The sequence below is a fragment of the Eutrema salsugineum genome, unplaced genomic scaffold, assembly GCF_000478725.1.
Source record: "Eutrema salsugineum unplaced genomic scaffold, Eutsalg1_0 scaffold_19, whole genome shotgun sequence".
Lineage (NCBI taxonomy): Eukaryota > Viridiplantae > Streptophyta > Magnoliopsida > Brassicales > Brassicaceae > Eutrema > Eutrema salsugineum.
Window position 1 is genome coordinate 624,802 of NW_006256838.1, and position 14,267 is coordinate 639,068.

At 39.0% G+C, this 14,267-nt stretch overlaps 2 protein-coding genes across 3 annotated transcripts; one reads left to right on the forward strand and one right to left on the reverse strand.

Moving 5' to 3' along the window:
• The first annotated feature begins 22 nt into the window (after window positions 1-22).
• Window positions 23-3,335, forward strand: LOC18020329 (beclin-1-like protein). The gene is made up of 10 exons (XM_006402389.2): window positions 23-338; window positions 797-1,137; window positions 1,240-1,410; window positions 1,510-1,634; window positions 1,720-1,768; window positions 1,983-2,141; window positions 2,221-2,306; window positions 2,404-2,475; window positions 2,642-2,791; window positions 2,908-3,335. Exons 1-10 carry the CDS (start codon window positions 188-190, stop codon window positions 3,149-3,151), a joined length of 1,548 nt encoding a protein of 515 aa, XP_006402452.1. The 5' UTR covers window positions 23-187; the 3' UTR covers window positions 3,152-3,335.
• Window positions 3,336-8,952: 5,617 nt separating this feature from the next.
• LOC18019806 lies at window positions 8,953-12,648 on the reverse strand. 2 transcript variants are annotated; one of them, XM_024157255.1, is made up of 10 exons: window positions 12,519-12,648; window positions 12,259-12,402; window positions 11,375-11,518; window positions 10,885-11,040; window positions 10,648-10,753; window positions 10,218-10,406; window positions 9,948-10,104; window positions 9,560-9,855; window positions 9,350-9,439; window positions 8,953-9,159 (listed from the first exon to the last, which is right to left on the reverse strand). In XM_024157255.1, exons 3-10 carry the CDS (start codon window positions 11,387-11,389, stop codon window positions 9,095-9,097), a joined length of 1,074 nt encoding a protein of 357 aa, XP_024013023.1. In that variant the 5' UTR covers window positions 11,390-11,518; window positions 12,259-12,402; window positions 12,519-12,648; the 3' UTR covers window positions 8,953-9,094. The 2 variants fall into 2 exon arrangements, with proteins under 2 accessions (XP_024013023.1, XP_024013022.1); XM_024157254.1 differs by having other exon boundaries at window positions 9,350-9,454.
• Window positions 12,649-14,267: the final 1,619 nt, after the last annotated feature.

Genomic DNA, 14,267 nt, shown 5'->3' on the forward strand with positions numbered 1-14,267 from the left:
GACGTCTTCATCAGATTTGGAAGGATTTTATCTCCCCGGAGAGAAATTTACCCATTCGAACAAGTATGCATGATTATTGTTGATAAGTAGAGATTGATTTCTTGCAATTCAAACGAAACCCTATATTATTGCGTACGGATTTCTTCGGTAAAATCCTCCCAGAAAATTGGGGGAAAGTTGAGGAGCGATGAGGAAAGAGGAGACTCCAGATAAAAGTCGGGCTTTCCCGGTCGATCCGAATCTTCCGAAATGGGTCTGCCAAAAATGTCATCACTCCCTTACCATCGTCGGCGTTGATTCCTACGCCGGAAAGTTCTTCAATGATTCCCCTCATTCCGGTTAGGGCTTCTTCCTCTCTTCTCTCTCTCTCTCTCGCTTTTTTCTTTCGTCTTTGAAGTCTCCGAAAGGGCTTTTTCTCTTGTGCGGGAAGTAACTTAGAACTTGAAAACTGTTGATATCGGTCACAGGATCAGTAAAATTTAGGGGATTTGTGTTTGGTAATCGGAAACTTGTTTATCATAGACACGAATTTCTTGTTTACCGATCTAAGTCTGTAATTTCTGCCTTGAAAGGAAAATGAAAAAACTAATCTGATTTCGAATTAGGACTGGTTCAATTTTATCGTGAGATTGTATTGCTAAATTTGTTTTTCCTCGAGCAATTGTCTAGATTAGAAGTTACTGCTGTGGAAAGAGTTCAAGAAACAGGCTTTGTGTAATGAATCGTAGATATGTCTTTTCATCGTCACTTATTTTAGGAAAGTTCCCTCACAAGTGAATGTAATTGTTACATCCAGCAATGCAAGGCTCTTCCGTCCATGGAGCCAACAGTGTTCTTGGTTCAACACGCATGGACAACTCTTTTGTTCTTTTACCTCGGCAGAAGCCTCAAGCTCAGGGCATTCCTCCACGTCCTCGTGGAGCTTCTTCTCAGCCTGATGCAAGCCAATCCGGGAAGACAATGGAAGAATCGTTTGTAGTCGTGTATAAGTCTGAGTCAGCTTCTGACTCCAGCGGTTCTCAAAATACGTCGCTTGAAGTGGGCCAAAATGGTCCATTACATTCGAATAATTCAGGCTTTAATGCGACTATAAATGTTTTAACACGTGCTTTCGATATTGCCAGAACTCAGACACAGGTATGATACTGTAACGATTTTGGCTTCACCTTTGAAATGTATATCCGTTGGATTGAATGGACCTGATCAGACGATTTATTTTTCTCCTTTTTGGGTTCTTAGGTTGAACAGCCATTGTGCCTAGACTGCATGAGGGTATTATCTGATAAACTTGAAAAAGAAGTCGAGGATGTGACGAGGGACGTGGAAGCATACGAAGCATGCGTTCAGCGGTTAGAAGGAGAGACCCAAGATGTTCTTAGTGAAGCTGATTTTCTCAAGGAAAAAAAGAAGGTGATTTTTTAGTTTTACATATTTCTTAACTCTAATATGACTTTCTCATGATGTTAATTGTCAAGTAACAAGCTTGTTGTTGTTTCCTGCTCTACTTAGATTGAGGAAGAAGAAAGAAAACTTGTCGCAGCTATAGAAGAAACAGAGAAACAAAATGCTGAGGTAAACCATCAACTGAAGGAGCTAGAGTCAAAGGGAAATCGCTTTAATGAGCTAGAAGATCGGTTAAGCTCTCTTACTGTTCCCATTCAATGCTGTCATTTATTTTCTCACATGCTTCTATAACCTTTCTGGTTTCCTTTGTTATAGGTATTGGCAAGAGTTCAATAATTTTCAGTTTCAACTAATAGCCCATCAGGTGCGTTGCTGGTCATAGTCTTAAGTTTCTCCCTCATTTGCCTAAATGATGCTTTGAAGAGATGAAAGCTCTCATTCATTGTCTTCACAAATTCTCGATAATTGTTCGTTTCATTGTGGTATTAGTAGTAACGGCTTCTGATTAGATATATGCAGTCAGTATTGTGTCTATGAAAGTTTAGGCTTTTTATTAAAAGATATGTCTTTGTTAACAGGAAGAGAGAGATGCAATCTTGGCAAAGATTGAAGTTTCACAAGCACATTTAGAGTTATTGAATAAGACAAACGTGCTGATTGATGCCTTTCCCATACAACATGATGGAGATTTTGGTACAATAAACAATTTTCGACTTGGAAGACTCCCCAAAGTACCGGTAAGCGTAGCGAATTCCCTTGTATATTCATAATCTCTTACCGCACATATAAAGTCTACACTTAGGCCACCATTATTAGGTTGAGTGGGATGAGATAAATGCTGCTTGGGGCCAAGCCTGTCTTCTCCTCCACACGATGTGTAACTATTTTCGGCCAAAGTTTCAGTATCCTTGTTATTATCTCACAATCCTTTTATTTAGTCGTCTTCTGTTTCTATTTACTGTTTGTGAAGTTTATCTTTAACCAGTAACCCTTTTTAAGATGTCGAGTTAAAATACAGCCTATGGGAAGTTATCCTAGAATTGTGGACAGCACCAACAACACTTATGAGTTGTAAGTAATTTCCAATGCTTGAATGTCATACTTTACCACTGGTTTGTTCTTGAAAGTTGAACATAAAAACATATGCCTTGTGCGGATTTTATGCGAATCTTTTGGTGAGTTGTGTCTTGGTTTAGTAAGCATTTTTTACTAAAATCTGTCTGATGATCTTCTTCAGGTTTGGTCCTGTAAACTTGTTTTGGAGCACTCGTTACGATAAAGCCATGACATTGTATTTGATATGTCTGAAAGACTTTGCCGATTTCGCAAACTCAAAGGACCAAGAAAACAATATTCCACCAGAGAAATGTCTAAAACTTCCATTCAAGTAAGTCCCACCCCCCTCCTTTAATCAAGATCTTGTTTGTCGCTTATTATTATTTTGTTGGTTAATGAGTACAATCCAAAACGTTGAGAGTTTGTTTATACAAAATCTTTTTGCAGGATCGAAAATGACAAAGTGGGGACATATTCAATAACGCAGAGCTTCAACAAACAAGAGAATTGGACGAAAGCACTAAAGTATACTCTCTGCAACCTCAAATGGGCTCTCTTCTGGTTCGTTGGGAACACTAATTTCCAGCCTCTCTCTGCAACAGTCTCTTTGCCGTCTGATGTATCAGCAGCTGGTTCCTTATACGCTAAGCGAGGTCCTGATTCTCACAAGCCGTCAGGTAAAAACCTATGAAACTCGTGAGAGATCGAGATGAATCAGCGACTTTTGTAAATAGATTTAAGCATTTATGCTATGACATTCGAATAATAAGAACACTCATGCTTATAACTTATTGTACAGCTTCTCTTCATTTTTGTGTGTGTTATGTACACTTGTTCCGGTTTCGACTACACAGGAATTGAAATGAAATTTAATATAGACAGTGTCTTAAGATTTATTTGTTGGATGATAATAAACTTATAACAGTTAGTCTTGTATTTAAAATTTATAGATTTATTTGCATTGCAAAACAAATTGTATGTGTTGCAAAACAAATTGTATATGTTTATTGTTGGTGATTATAATCAGAAATAACACAATTGTGGTCGAAAACACCATTAAACTCTTTAGGCATGAGACCATGTCCAAAATGAAATTAATTGATTGAAACAACTTTTCGACCCAAGATTTTGGTACTAGCTTGAATTTGTACCACAGTAAGAAACGACATCGTTTTAATGAGTTTCGATTGGGCCTTATATAAACCATACAATTGTCAGTTAAGCTTGTTATCTAGAAAGCCCAAAAAAGAATTCGACTGTAAGTAGCTCTGAGTTAGAGACATTGAAGATGTCAGAACGGTAACTTATGACGTCATGCTAGCTTATTCAGGAATTAGCCGTTGTCCCAACGGTCGGAAAATTCGGTGTCAGCACACTCGGTCAAATTACTTAGTCAAAGAAGCAGTATTTACTAATTTACTCATGCACTTTGGTCGAAACACCTCAGTCATGAGTTGAATAAGCATTTCAGTCAGTCGAAGAGCACTTATCTACTGATTATTTGCCTTTGTTCCGTTGTAGCTTTGGGAAATCGTCTCGTAAATGTGACAATATGTTTCTACAGTATAACGAACTGCGTATGTGTTCCATGTAATTTGCTAGAAAAAAAGGTGGTAAAAGCTGTAGATTTATATGTTGTAAAATTGCTGATCTTTTTTTTTGGGTCAAATTGTCTGGCGGACAACATTTTTGCTTCCTAAATTTGTATGCCCTTCCATCATATGACATTTCCCATGTTTAAGAAAATTACAAATCTTGAAAATTATGACATATTCCATGTTTATTATGTATTCGGATGATTAAGAAAAACTGTAAAAATTGAACTACTGAAAACAATTAATACTAGGAAAAGAAACAATGTTAAAAAAACTAAGCCTCTGTTATAACACATATCATATATGGACTCTTATACCGGCCCATTAGGCCCATCAGGGCATTGTACTTAACCTAGATTCCCTATGTACTCTATATATACATTCCAGTGATTAATAAAGTTTCTAAGTTTTCACAACACGTTATCAGCACGATAAGACTCTCTGAGCGAAAAACCCTAATAAATCCGGCCACCACCAAAACCCTAAAAGCAAGTCGAAACTTAAAAGACGCATATCTTCCAAACCGTGAGGAACCAGAAGACGATCTACATATCAAATCGAAGCCCTCGACGAGACGAATCTACTGGTGAAAACCGTTTGTCGATCCAACGTCGGACGCGCCCTCACGCACACTTACAGTACACGACGATCAACCGAAAAAAAAACCAGATCCGAGTTTTTCCTTCTTCAACCAGCAGCTTCTCCAGTTTTGGTGATCAATCCTTGGAATTTGTAGCGGCTAACTGAGGTCTATTAGCTCCCAGTTTCATTAGCCTGTCAGAAATCCAAAGGTGGAAAAGCACACCAGCAAATGGAAACCATAGTCGTAGATAGTGGATCCAGCCACACTATCTTAAGAAACAAAAGTTACTTCATAAACCTAACCTATCAAACCGCAAATATTAGCACCATCGCGGGTCCCTCAAACCTTATCGAAGGATATGGCCATGCCTATGTGTTGCTATCAAATGGCACACAACTTGAAATACCAGATGCTCTATATTCTCCTAGTTCGAAGAGAAATCTTCTGAGCTTCAAGGATATAAGACAGAATGGTTTCCACATAGAAACCCAAGGTCAAGGGAACAAAGAATCCCTCCTAGTCACTAAAACCGTAGACGGCCATAAACAAATCCTCGAAATCATACCCGCGCTCTCTACTGGACTTTACCATGCTAAAGTCAGTATGATTGAAGCTAATACCACTCTCAAAGCCCGGTTTACTGATTATACTATTTGGCACGACCGGCTCGGTCATCCCGGTGCAAATATGATGCGTAAACTAATTCAAAACTCTCAAGAGCATACCCTCAAAGAAAACCGAGCTTATCCTCAACACCTCATGTGCACAGCTTGTTCTCAAGGCAAATTGATCACTCGGCCTTCACCAGTTAAAATCTCTAAACAAACACTTCATTTCCTAGAAAGAATCCAGGGCGATATCTGTGGACCTATACATCCATCTTCCGGACCATTCCGGTACTTCATGGTCCTTATAGACGCATCGACCCGTTGGTCATATGTTTGTCTCTTGTCCTCTCGGAACCAAGTCTTCGCTAGGTTCTTGGCCCAAATCATAAAATTGCGGGCCCATTTCCCTGACTTCCCACTAAAGACTATCCGCCTTGACAATGCTGGTGAATTTACCTCACAAGCGTTTAATGACTACTGTATGGCCATGGGGGTAACCGTGGAACATCCTGTAGCACATGTCCATACTCAAAATGGATTGGCTGAATCATTCATTAAACGCATTCAATGGATAGCCCGACCATTACTCATGAGATCAAAGCTCCCGGCCTCAGCATGGGGACATGCAGTATTACATGCTGCTGAACTCATACGCATCCGGCCATCTAGTGAACACAAATATTCCCCATCCCAACTACTCTCGGGTCATGAGCCAGACATCTCCCATCTCAAAACATTTGGGTGTTCAGTATATGTACCCATTGCTCCACCACATCGAACCAAAATGGGACCTCAAAGAAGGATGGGAATATATGTTGGTTTTGACTCTCCCACCATCATAAGATATCTCGAGCCAACCACTGGAGATCTCTTCAAGGCCAGATATGCGGATTGCCAATTCGATGAATCGGTATATCCCTCTTTAGGTGGTGAGACAAACAAGCTGGTCAAAGATCTTTCATGGAATCAAACATCATTAAATTGGCAAGATCCTCGGACTCTAGAATGTGATTCAGAGATCCAAAAGATTATTCATTATCAAAAGCTAGCTAATCAATTGCCAGATTCCTTTGCTGACCCGACCAAAGTATCGTACATCCCAGCTTGTAATGCACCAGTACGAATAGCTGTCCCAACGGGACAGACCCAAGTTGCTACAGAGTCTGCACCACGTCTCAAACGGGGCAGACCTCTCGGTTCCAAAGATAAGAATCCCCGGAAATCAAAGAAATGTGCAATAACCGAAACCGGGATTCCTGCAATATCAGACATAGCCGCGGCTGAGACTCAATCTAATGAACCCTCAATGGAAGTTCGGGACGCCGAATCTCCAAGTTCAGAAGATAACAATGAGATCTCCATCAATTACAATATGTCCGGAATACAATGGAATCGAAAAGAAGTCGACTTAAATGCACTCTTTGCATACAAAGTAGCACTTGATGTTGCGCTCACGCAAGAGGATCTAGAACCCACGTCAATAACACAGTGTACACATCGAACAGATTGGCTAAAATGGAAAGAAGCCATAAACGTGGAGTTAAAGAGTCTCAAACTCAGAAATGTGTTCGGTCCGATCATCCGGACCCCATCACACATCAAGCCAGTGGGCCACAAATGGGTCTTTGTGCGCAAAAAGGAACGAACTCGGTGAAGTCGTTCGATACAAAGCATGGCTTGTAGCACAAGGATTCTCACAGAGACCCGGAATCGATTATGAGGAGACTTATTCTCCAGTGGTGGATGCAACAACATTCCGATTCCTCATAAGTCTGGCCATAAGAGAAAATCTTGATCTGCGGTTAATGGATGTTGTAACCGCATATCTCTATGGGCCCCTGGACAACGAAATATATATGAGACTCCCAGATGGCATTGAACTAAAAGACAAAAATGCATCTCGAGATCAATACTGCATCAGGCTGAACAAATCCTTGTATGGACTGAAACAAAGTGGGCGTATGTGGTACAACCGCCTCAGCGATTACCTCATCAAAGAAGGCTACAAAAATGACCCCATCAGTCCATGCATCTTCATCAAGAAGTACTCAAACAATCGTGGATGATCTAAACATCCTCGGAACATCTGGTGAGATCTCCCAAACAGTCGACTGCTTAAAAGCAGAATTCTAAATGAAAGACCTAGGCAAAACAAAGTACTGTTTGGGATTACAACTTGAGTACATCAAAGGAGGAATCCTTGTGCATCAATCGGCTTATATCGAAAAGGTACTCAAGCGATTTAATATGGACCATAGCAGTATACGTGGATGATCTAAACATCCTCGGAACATCTGGTGAGATCTCCCAAACAGTCGACTGCTTAAAAGCAGAATTCGAAATGAAAGACCTAGGCAAAACAAAGTACTGTTTGGGATTACAACTTGAGTACATCAAAGGAGGAATCCTTGTGCATCAATCGGCTTATATCGAAAAGGTACTCAAGCGATTTAATATGGACCAAGCTCACCCATTGACCAGCCCAATGGTAGTTAGAAGCTTAAGTGATGACCTTCTTGGTCCCAAAAAGGATGATGAAGAAATCCTTGGTCCTGAAAAGCCATACCTCAGTGCTGTAGGAGCGTTAATGTACCTGGCTAGTCACACTAGACCAGACATATGTTTCGCCGTGAACCTCCTCGCTCGATATAGTTCATCTCCAACTCAGAGGCACTGGAACGGTATAAAACATCTCCTAAGATACCTTCGAGGTACTCAAGACTTAGGACTCTTCTATACTAACCAAAATAAAGATGGGTTAGTCGGCTTCGCCGATGCAGGATATCTATCAGATCCGCACACTGCCAAGTCTCAAACTGGCTACGTTTTTACGCATGGAGGAACAGCCATCTCTTGGAGATCAATGAAGCAGACACTCACTGCCACTTCATCAAACCATGCTGAAATCCTAGCCATTCATGAGGCTAGTAGGGAATGCGTCTGGCTGCGCTCCATGACTCAGCACATCCGCAGAGATTGTGGTATGGACGAAGACACACAGCCCACGGTGATGTATGAAGACAACGCGGCATGCATAGCTCAGCTCAAGGAAGGATATATCAAAGGAGATCGGACGAAGCACATTCTACCGAAGTTCTTCTCAACCTCAGACTGGCAGAAGGACGGCACTCTCAGCGTTCAGCAGGTCCGATCCAGTGAGAATTCAGCTGACCTCTTCACCAAATCATTGCCTACTTCAACACACCGGAAGCTCGTCAAACAGATAGGAATGTATAGACTTAGAGATCTGCAGTGATGCTACAATCAGGGGGAGTAATGCGTGTTGTACTCTTTTTCCTTCACCATGGTTTTGTCCCACTGGGTTTTTCCTGGTAAGGTTTTAATGAGGCAACATTCCCCAGCGCATTATCGAGATCCCGATTGAGTAGTTGACCCGGTTCACTCATCCAAGGGGAAGTGTTATAACACATATCATATATGGACTCTTATACCGGCCCATTAGGCCCATCAGGGCATTGTACTTAACTTAGATTCCCTATGTACTCTATATATACATTCCAGTGATTAATAAAGTTTCTAAGTTTTCACAACAGCCTCGACTATAAGTTTGATGCCCCGCAATTTCTCTAAATCAAAAATTATCCACTTAAAAGTTTTTTATTCGGCATCCATTTAGAGATTAACATAAAATACAACTAGAGCATAGAATTAAACAAACAAAATAAAAAACTAGTAAGCCTATTTCTTCACTCTTGTAAATTAAAGAGAGACTACAAGCGTCATTCGAACCCTCTTATTCATATTACTTTGATTTATATCATCAATTTTTATATATTTATAAGGTGCTTGGTGTTTATCTGAAGAAGATTATGGCCATTCCCTTCGATTCAAGGCTTCTCTTCGTCTGAATTAGAACAAGGAGGTCCAGGCACGGAATCCACGAAAAACTCCTCTATTGATGATGCCAGCCAATATACAAAAGAAAGAAGATAGATAGTTACAACAAAGAGAAAATTGTAAGAGATAAATGATCAAAGAGCATCAAAATGTATAAAACAAACTTATGCTCAAGCACATATCTTAGAAAACTGCCAAAGAAGATTGGAAGAAGAAGCAGCACAGTTGTAAATTTGAGAGTTTACCTATGTCCTCTTGTTCAGGAGAATCCAGCAAAATCTCTGAATCAGATGGAAGAAAAGGGGAGCCTGGATAGTTTCCTAAGGCTCCTAAATCTGCAATATACATATCTTTTTCTGATAATCAGCTCGTGCTATATAACACAAAGTCTGATGAACTTTATTAACCCACGAAAACAAAAAGGGAAAAAAAAGGATGTATTTGATGAGACTTACCTCCTAAATTTGACAGATCTGCGGTGAGATCAGAAAGGCTAAAGTTCCAGGGAATCTGATCAAATGACCTGAGTGAATCTCTGGGATTCCCAGCTCCTCCTTCTCCTCCATCAGAGGTGAACGCGGAATCAAGCACTGAAGTGTCCATTACCATACCCGACATGTCTGAAGCAGCAAATGGAAAGTGTCCACTTGATGCCACGGAAGCTGGACTCACTGCCATCTCAGACATCCCACCACTGTTTGGTGGAATAACTTGAGGATTTGCAGCATCCGCAGTTGTATCGATCACCATACTAAGAAAAATGGAGAGATTTAGGTTAAAGATATTGAGGGGGTTGCAGCATCCGAGAATTAAGTTAAACTTGTACTGCGAGTTAGTTCTTACTCATTCGCTGAGTTCATCCTCAACGGATGGAAATTCGCAGGTGCAGGGACTCCGTTAACAACATGGCAGCTTGATATTCCCATAGCGTCAATATGAGGATGGCCTGGAGCATGCATTTGAGGATGTTGAAGTACAGGGTATCCCATTGGCATGTTAACTGCACTGCGAAACAACGGTGTTAAATAACAGTGAAATTTACCACATGAAACTTTCTTACTTTATTTCCAAATAAACTACACGAGTTTGACATAGGGTTTTCAGAGTTATTACCAGGTGCCATGGGATGCATTCCATTTTGTATCGGTGCCAGAGGAATTTTCGGAGGTACAGGAGGATATTTCATGAGATGGTACTGGTGCTCAAGCAAATGATTGAACAAAATTATTTGCTTCTTCAGTTTCAACCTGATATAATATGCCCTGAAAAAGTCGGCATTTTCTTCTTCCAATTTTTGCCAAACTAATTTCACAAGAAAAACAAAAAATGGTCAGAAATGGACTTTTTTTATTCCAGGTTGCTCATGCTATAACTAATTCATACTTCCAACAATATATAGCATAGAAGTTATGTCACGCTTCAACAACCATGTATCCTATGGAAGCTCTCCTATCCCACTTCAAGAAATCTAAGACTGAAAGAAAGGTTCTGATGCAATGAAACAAAGTGAAGATAGAGATTTCAAGAAACTTGAAAAGCTTACCCAAGGTTGTAAATCCAGGGTCTATCCTTGCCCGAGTCAAGAGGGTCTTCACGACCTCATCTCTATTCATGTACAACTGAAGACATCTTTCTATCAAATTTTGGACCTACACCAATCAATTCCCAAGTGTATATCATCAGATTCAGATGTTACGCTTATACGAGGGGAGGACACACACATAATTAGAGACAGAGAGAGAGGTCAAATGACAAGGACGAGGTCAACATATCCTCTTACAAGTTCAATATCTTGTCTTGAAACTTTCCTACTGTCATTGCTTGAAGCAGATACAGAACCAGAATCTTGTACAGGAGCATCTAATGATTGGTTATTTTTCTGTTCAGCTTGGGACTCATGTGAAGCTTGAGTGGAAGATTGCAATTCTTGTGCACACTGTAATTAAATAATTGTTATTTTCTAGTATTTCACTTGTTGGTAATCATAATCTACATACTGAGACAGCTTACTTCGACCACGAATCACTATTGCTACAACCTAGTAAATATATTAAAACATTGTCCAGCATATTATATGAAAGTATTGACCTGATTCACCAATAACGTAAGGGACCAGCAACTACTTGTTTACCTTACAAAAAGAGAAGGCATCTCGAAGGCAAGGAATTGTAAGCAAATAGCAGAAGTGACACAAGGTTACTGTGTTTTGAAGAGCACTAAGCCAATACAACAAAGATAATAAAAGGCAGAAGATTGTATTAGAGAAGAACCTGTCCGTTCTTCATTACTACTGATAGTAAACTGCATGCATCCTTCAATCAGAAGTGTTCTCTTTAGCGGCATTTCCAACAATGCAATCAACAGAGCTCAGCATCTTGGCGAGTTTGTTTAAAAATTTTAACCCAGAGATAAACCTAAATAACAAGAAAAGAAAAAAAAGCAATTAGCCATAGGCCAAATAGTTTCTCTACACACTAAAACCTAACAGTTTGGATACTAGTAGCCCAACATTAGGCTAACAGTCAACGCAATACAATTTAGCATGCTAAAAAGAAGGGTGTAAAGAGAAAATACTTTCCACAATCCACAGTGATTTGTTAATTATCAACAAGCATGGAAAGTGAGTCCCTCAACATTGTTTAATAGAGTTCCAGTTCCCAATTAAGTACACTACAGAACCTGGTTGATTAATTACAAAAAAAAAAAAAAATACTACGTTTCACAAGGTTTCGCAAATAACTACAACTAACAAAAATATTTCATCCCCACTGTAGACTGTTACACATTCGCATCAATAACAACATCAAAAGTAATAAATTCTCGGACTTGCAAAACCACTGTGATCATCTCTATTCAGATAAAAGAGTATTTTGCTTCATATTGCATTATATTCTCTAATGAAGTCAGACTTATGAAATCCGATACTGCAGACCAAACGGAGAACAACTTGGAGATTCAGTGAGTTCGCAGAACTACCCAGAATTCCAAATTTCCGGAGATGGTGAATAGAAGAACAATAATAATTAAAAAAAAAACAAAAAAATACAAGAATAAACCCCCACATGAACAGAAACTCTTATAAAATATTGTAGAAAATCAAAAGGCAGGAAAAGTTTATAGTAAAAAAAAGCAGAAAAGATCCATCGAATCTCACCTTCCCGCGAACTTGAAGACTGGAGCGAACCCAAAATCTTACACTCGAAAACGAAGTTATCTCGACGAATTTATAGACCCCAAATATCACGGAACGAGTCTCAACAATTCATAAAATTACCGAAATTGCCAACCATCATTTGACCTAGAAAAATCACACGAAATTCTGAGAAACGAGAGCTATATGGAATCCAACAAAGATCTGAACTCGAGAAGATAGTGTAAACAAGATACGACGGTTCATGGCAGTAAAAATCAAACCTCCGAAGACGGAGATTGCGAGAAGATATCAATCACAAGGCCATAAATCGAGAGAGACCAAGTTGCAGAGGACATTAACGCTGCATAGAGAGATAAGGGTAAAAAGAGAGAGCGATTTGTAGACTAGACTGGACGCGGAGGGAAAAAAAAAAAAGGCTTTGTAACAAAAACTTCCCTTGTTGAAGTAAAATAAAATTTACAGACAGTAAATGTAAAAAAGTAAAAAAAATACAAATAGTTTGACTGGAGAAGGGAAAGTAAGTATTGAACGAAATTCACTTTAGAAATGGAGTATTTCCCTTTAATTTCTACTTCACCCTTAAATACTGATTAATTATTATTATGATTATCATGCATGCATGCATTCTATTCAGGTCGCTTTAATCATTTCATTATTCTTCGAAAAAAAATACCATGTACTAAAAGAATTTATTTATATATTTAATCAGTATTCAGGTGATCATTACGTTAACCGATACGACTTTGAAGTTTAACAGAAAAATACGTTTACAAATTTTTCACATGTTTATGGTTAATAACCCAATTCAGATGGTAAACTTTCCTCTTTCAATTAATAGTTGCAGACTGCAGTATATGTAAAACAAATAAGAGAGAGAGAGAGAGAGAGAGCGAGAGAGTAAAATACTGACACAGAAACGACGGCTCGGCTAAAGGATAACCTTGGCTTAATTAATAGATGGGGTTTGTAATTGATACAAAAAGGACAAAATGCTTACTTGAAATTACAAAGAGTTTTAAGGAAATCAACAAATAAAAAAAATGTTTGCATCTTCAACGATCAATGTAAACAATATTTGTATTGATGCTCTATATGTAAAATTTAGAGATGAAATAAAATACAATAGAGGAGGACTGTGTGATACTACGCAATATATGACATATATCATAAAATGTATATAACCTATATTAATCAAACTATTTTTCGAAAGTTTTGTAGTCTTAGTTTTATTCGTAAACTATCTCACCGTATATATAACAAAAATTGATCTAAATCTGTCACAAAATTAAAATTCTGTGTAAAAAGCTGAAAGAAACGATTCAGAGTTCCTTTTATATTACGTTTATGCCACTGAAACCAAAAACCTTGAAGACTACTCCAAATTTTATCTACCTAAAAATGCCACTGAAAAATAACCTTGGAGACTACTCTAGATTTGTTGCTTTGATGAAATTACCTTTGATTCCTGTCCACACCGCCATTTTAAGGAAACCTTAAATCCTTGTTTCTCTTCTTTTTTTTTTCTCTTCGTTCGAGCAATCAAAATATCTAATTGCAACTGAAAGAGAGGAAAAAAAAAATGGCAGACCCACAAGGAGAAGTATTTTTTTTAGAGAGAGTTATTTGTGTTCCCAATCCATGTCTCTTGAGTCTATATGGGTGTGATTTTGGGGACTCTAATCGTTCACGAGAACGGTCCAGGTGTGCTGTTGGGGTTTTTGTTTGTTTTGTTGCTTGTGGCTGCAATTATCTGGTCGTGTGAGGTAGATTTAGAGAGATTTCTTGGCTGGCAACTTCTCTACGTAAGAGTCCACATGGATGCTCTCATCATTCTTGTTTTTGGGGTTAGTGGGCATCTCCTCGCCTTCCAGTTTAAGGTCCTTAAAGATATGCTTGTGCCTTCGGCGTTTTTGTTTGTGATTGTGTTCTTGGGGTTCCTTCGGCGTTTCTGTTCGTGATTGTGCTCCTGGGGTTCTCTACGTCTGTCGCTATATTTTTTTATCAATGTC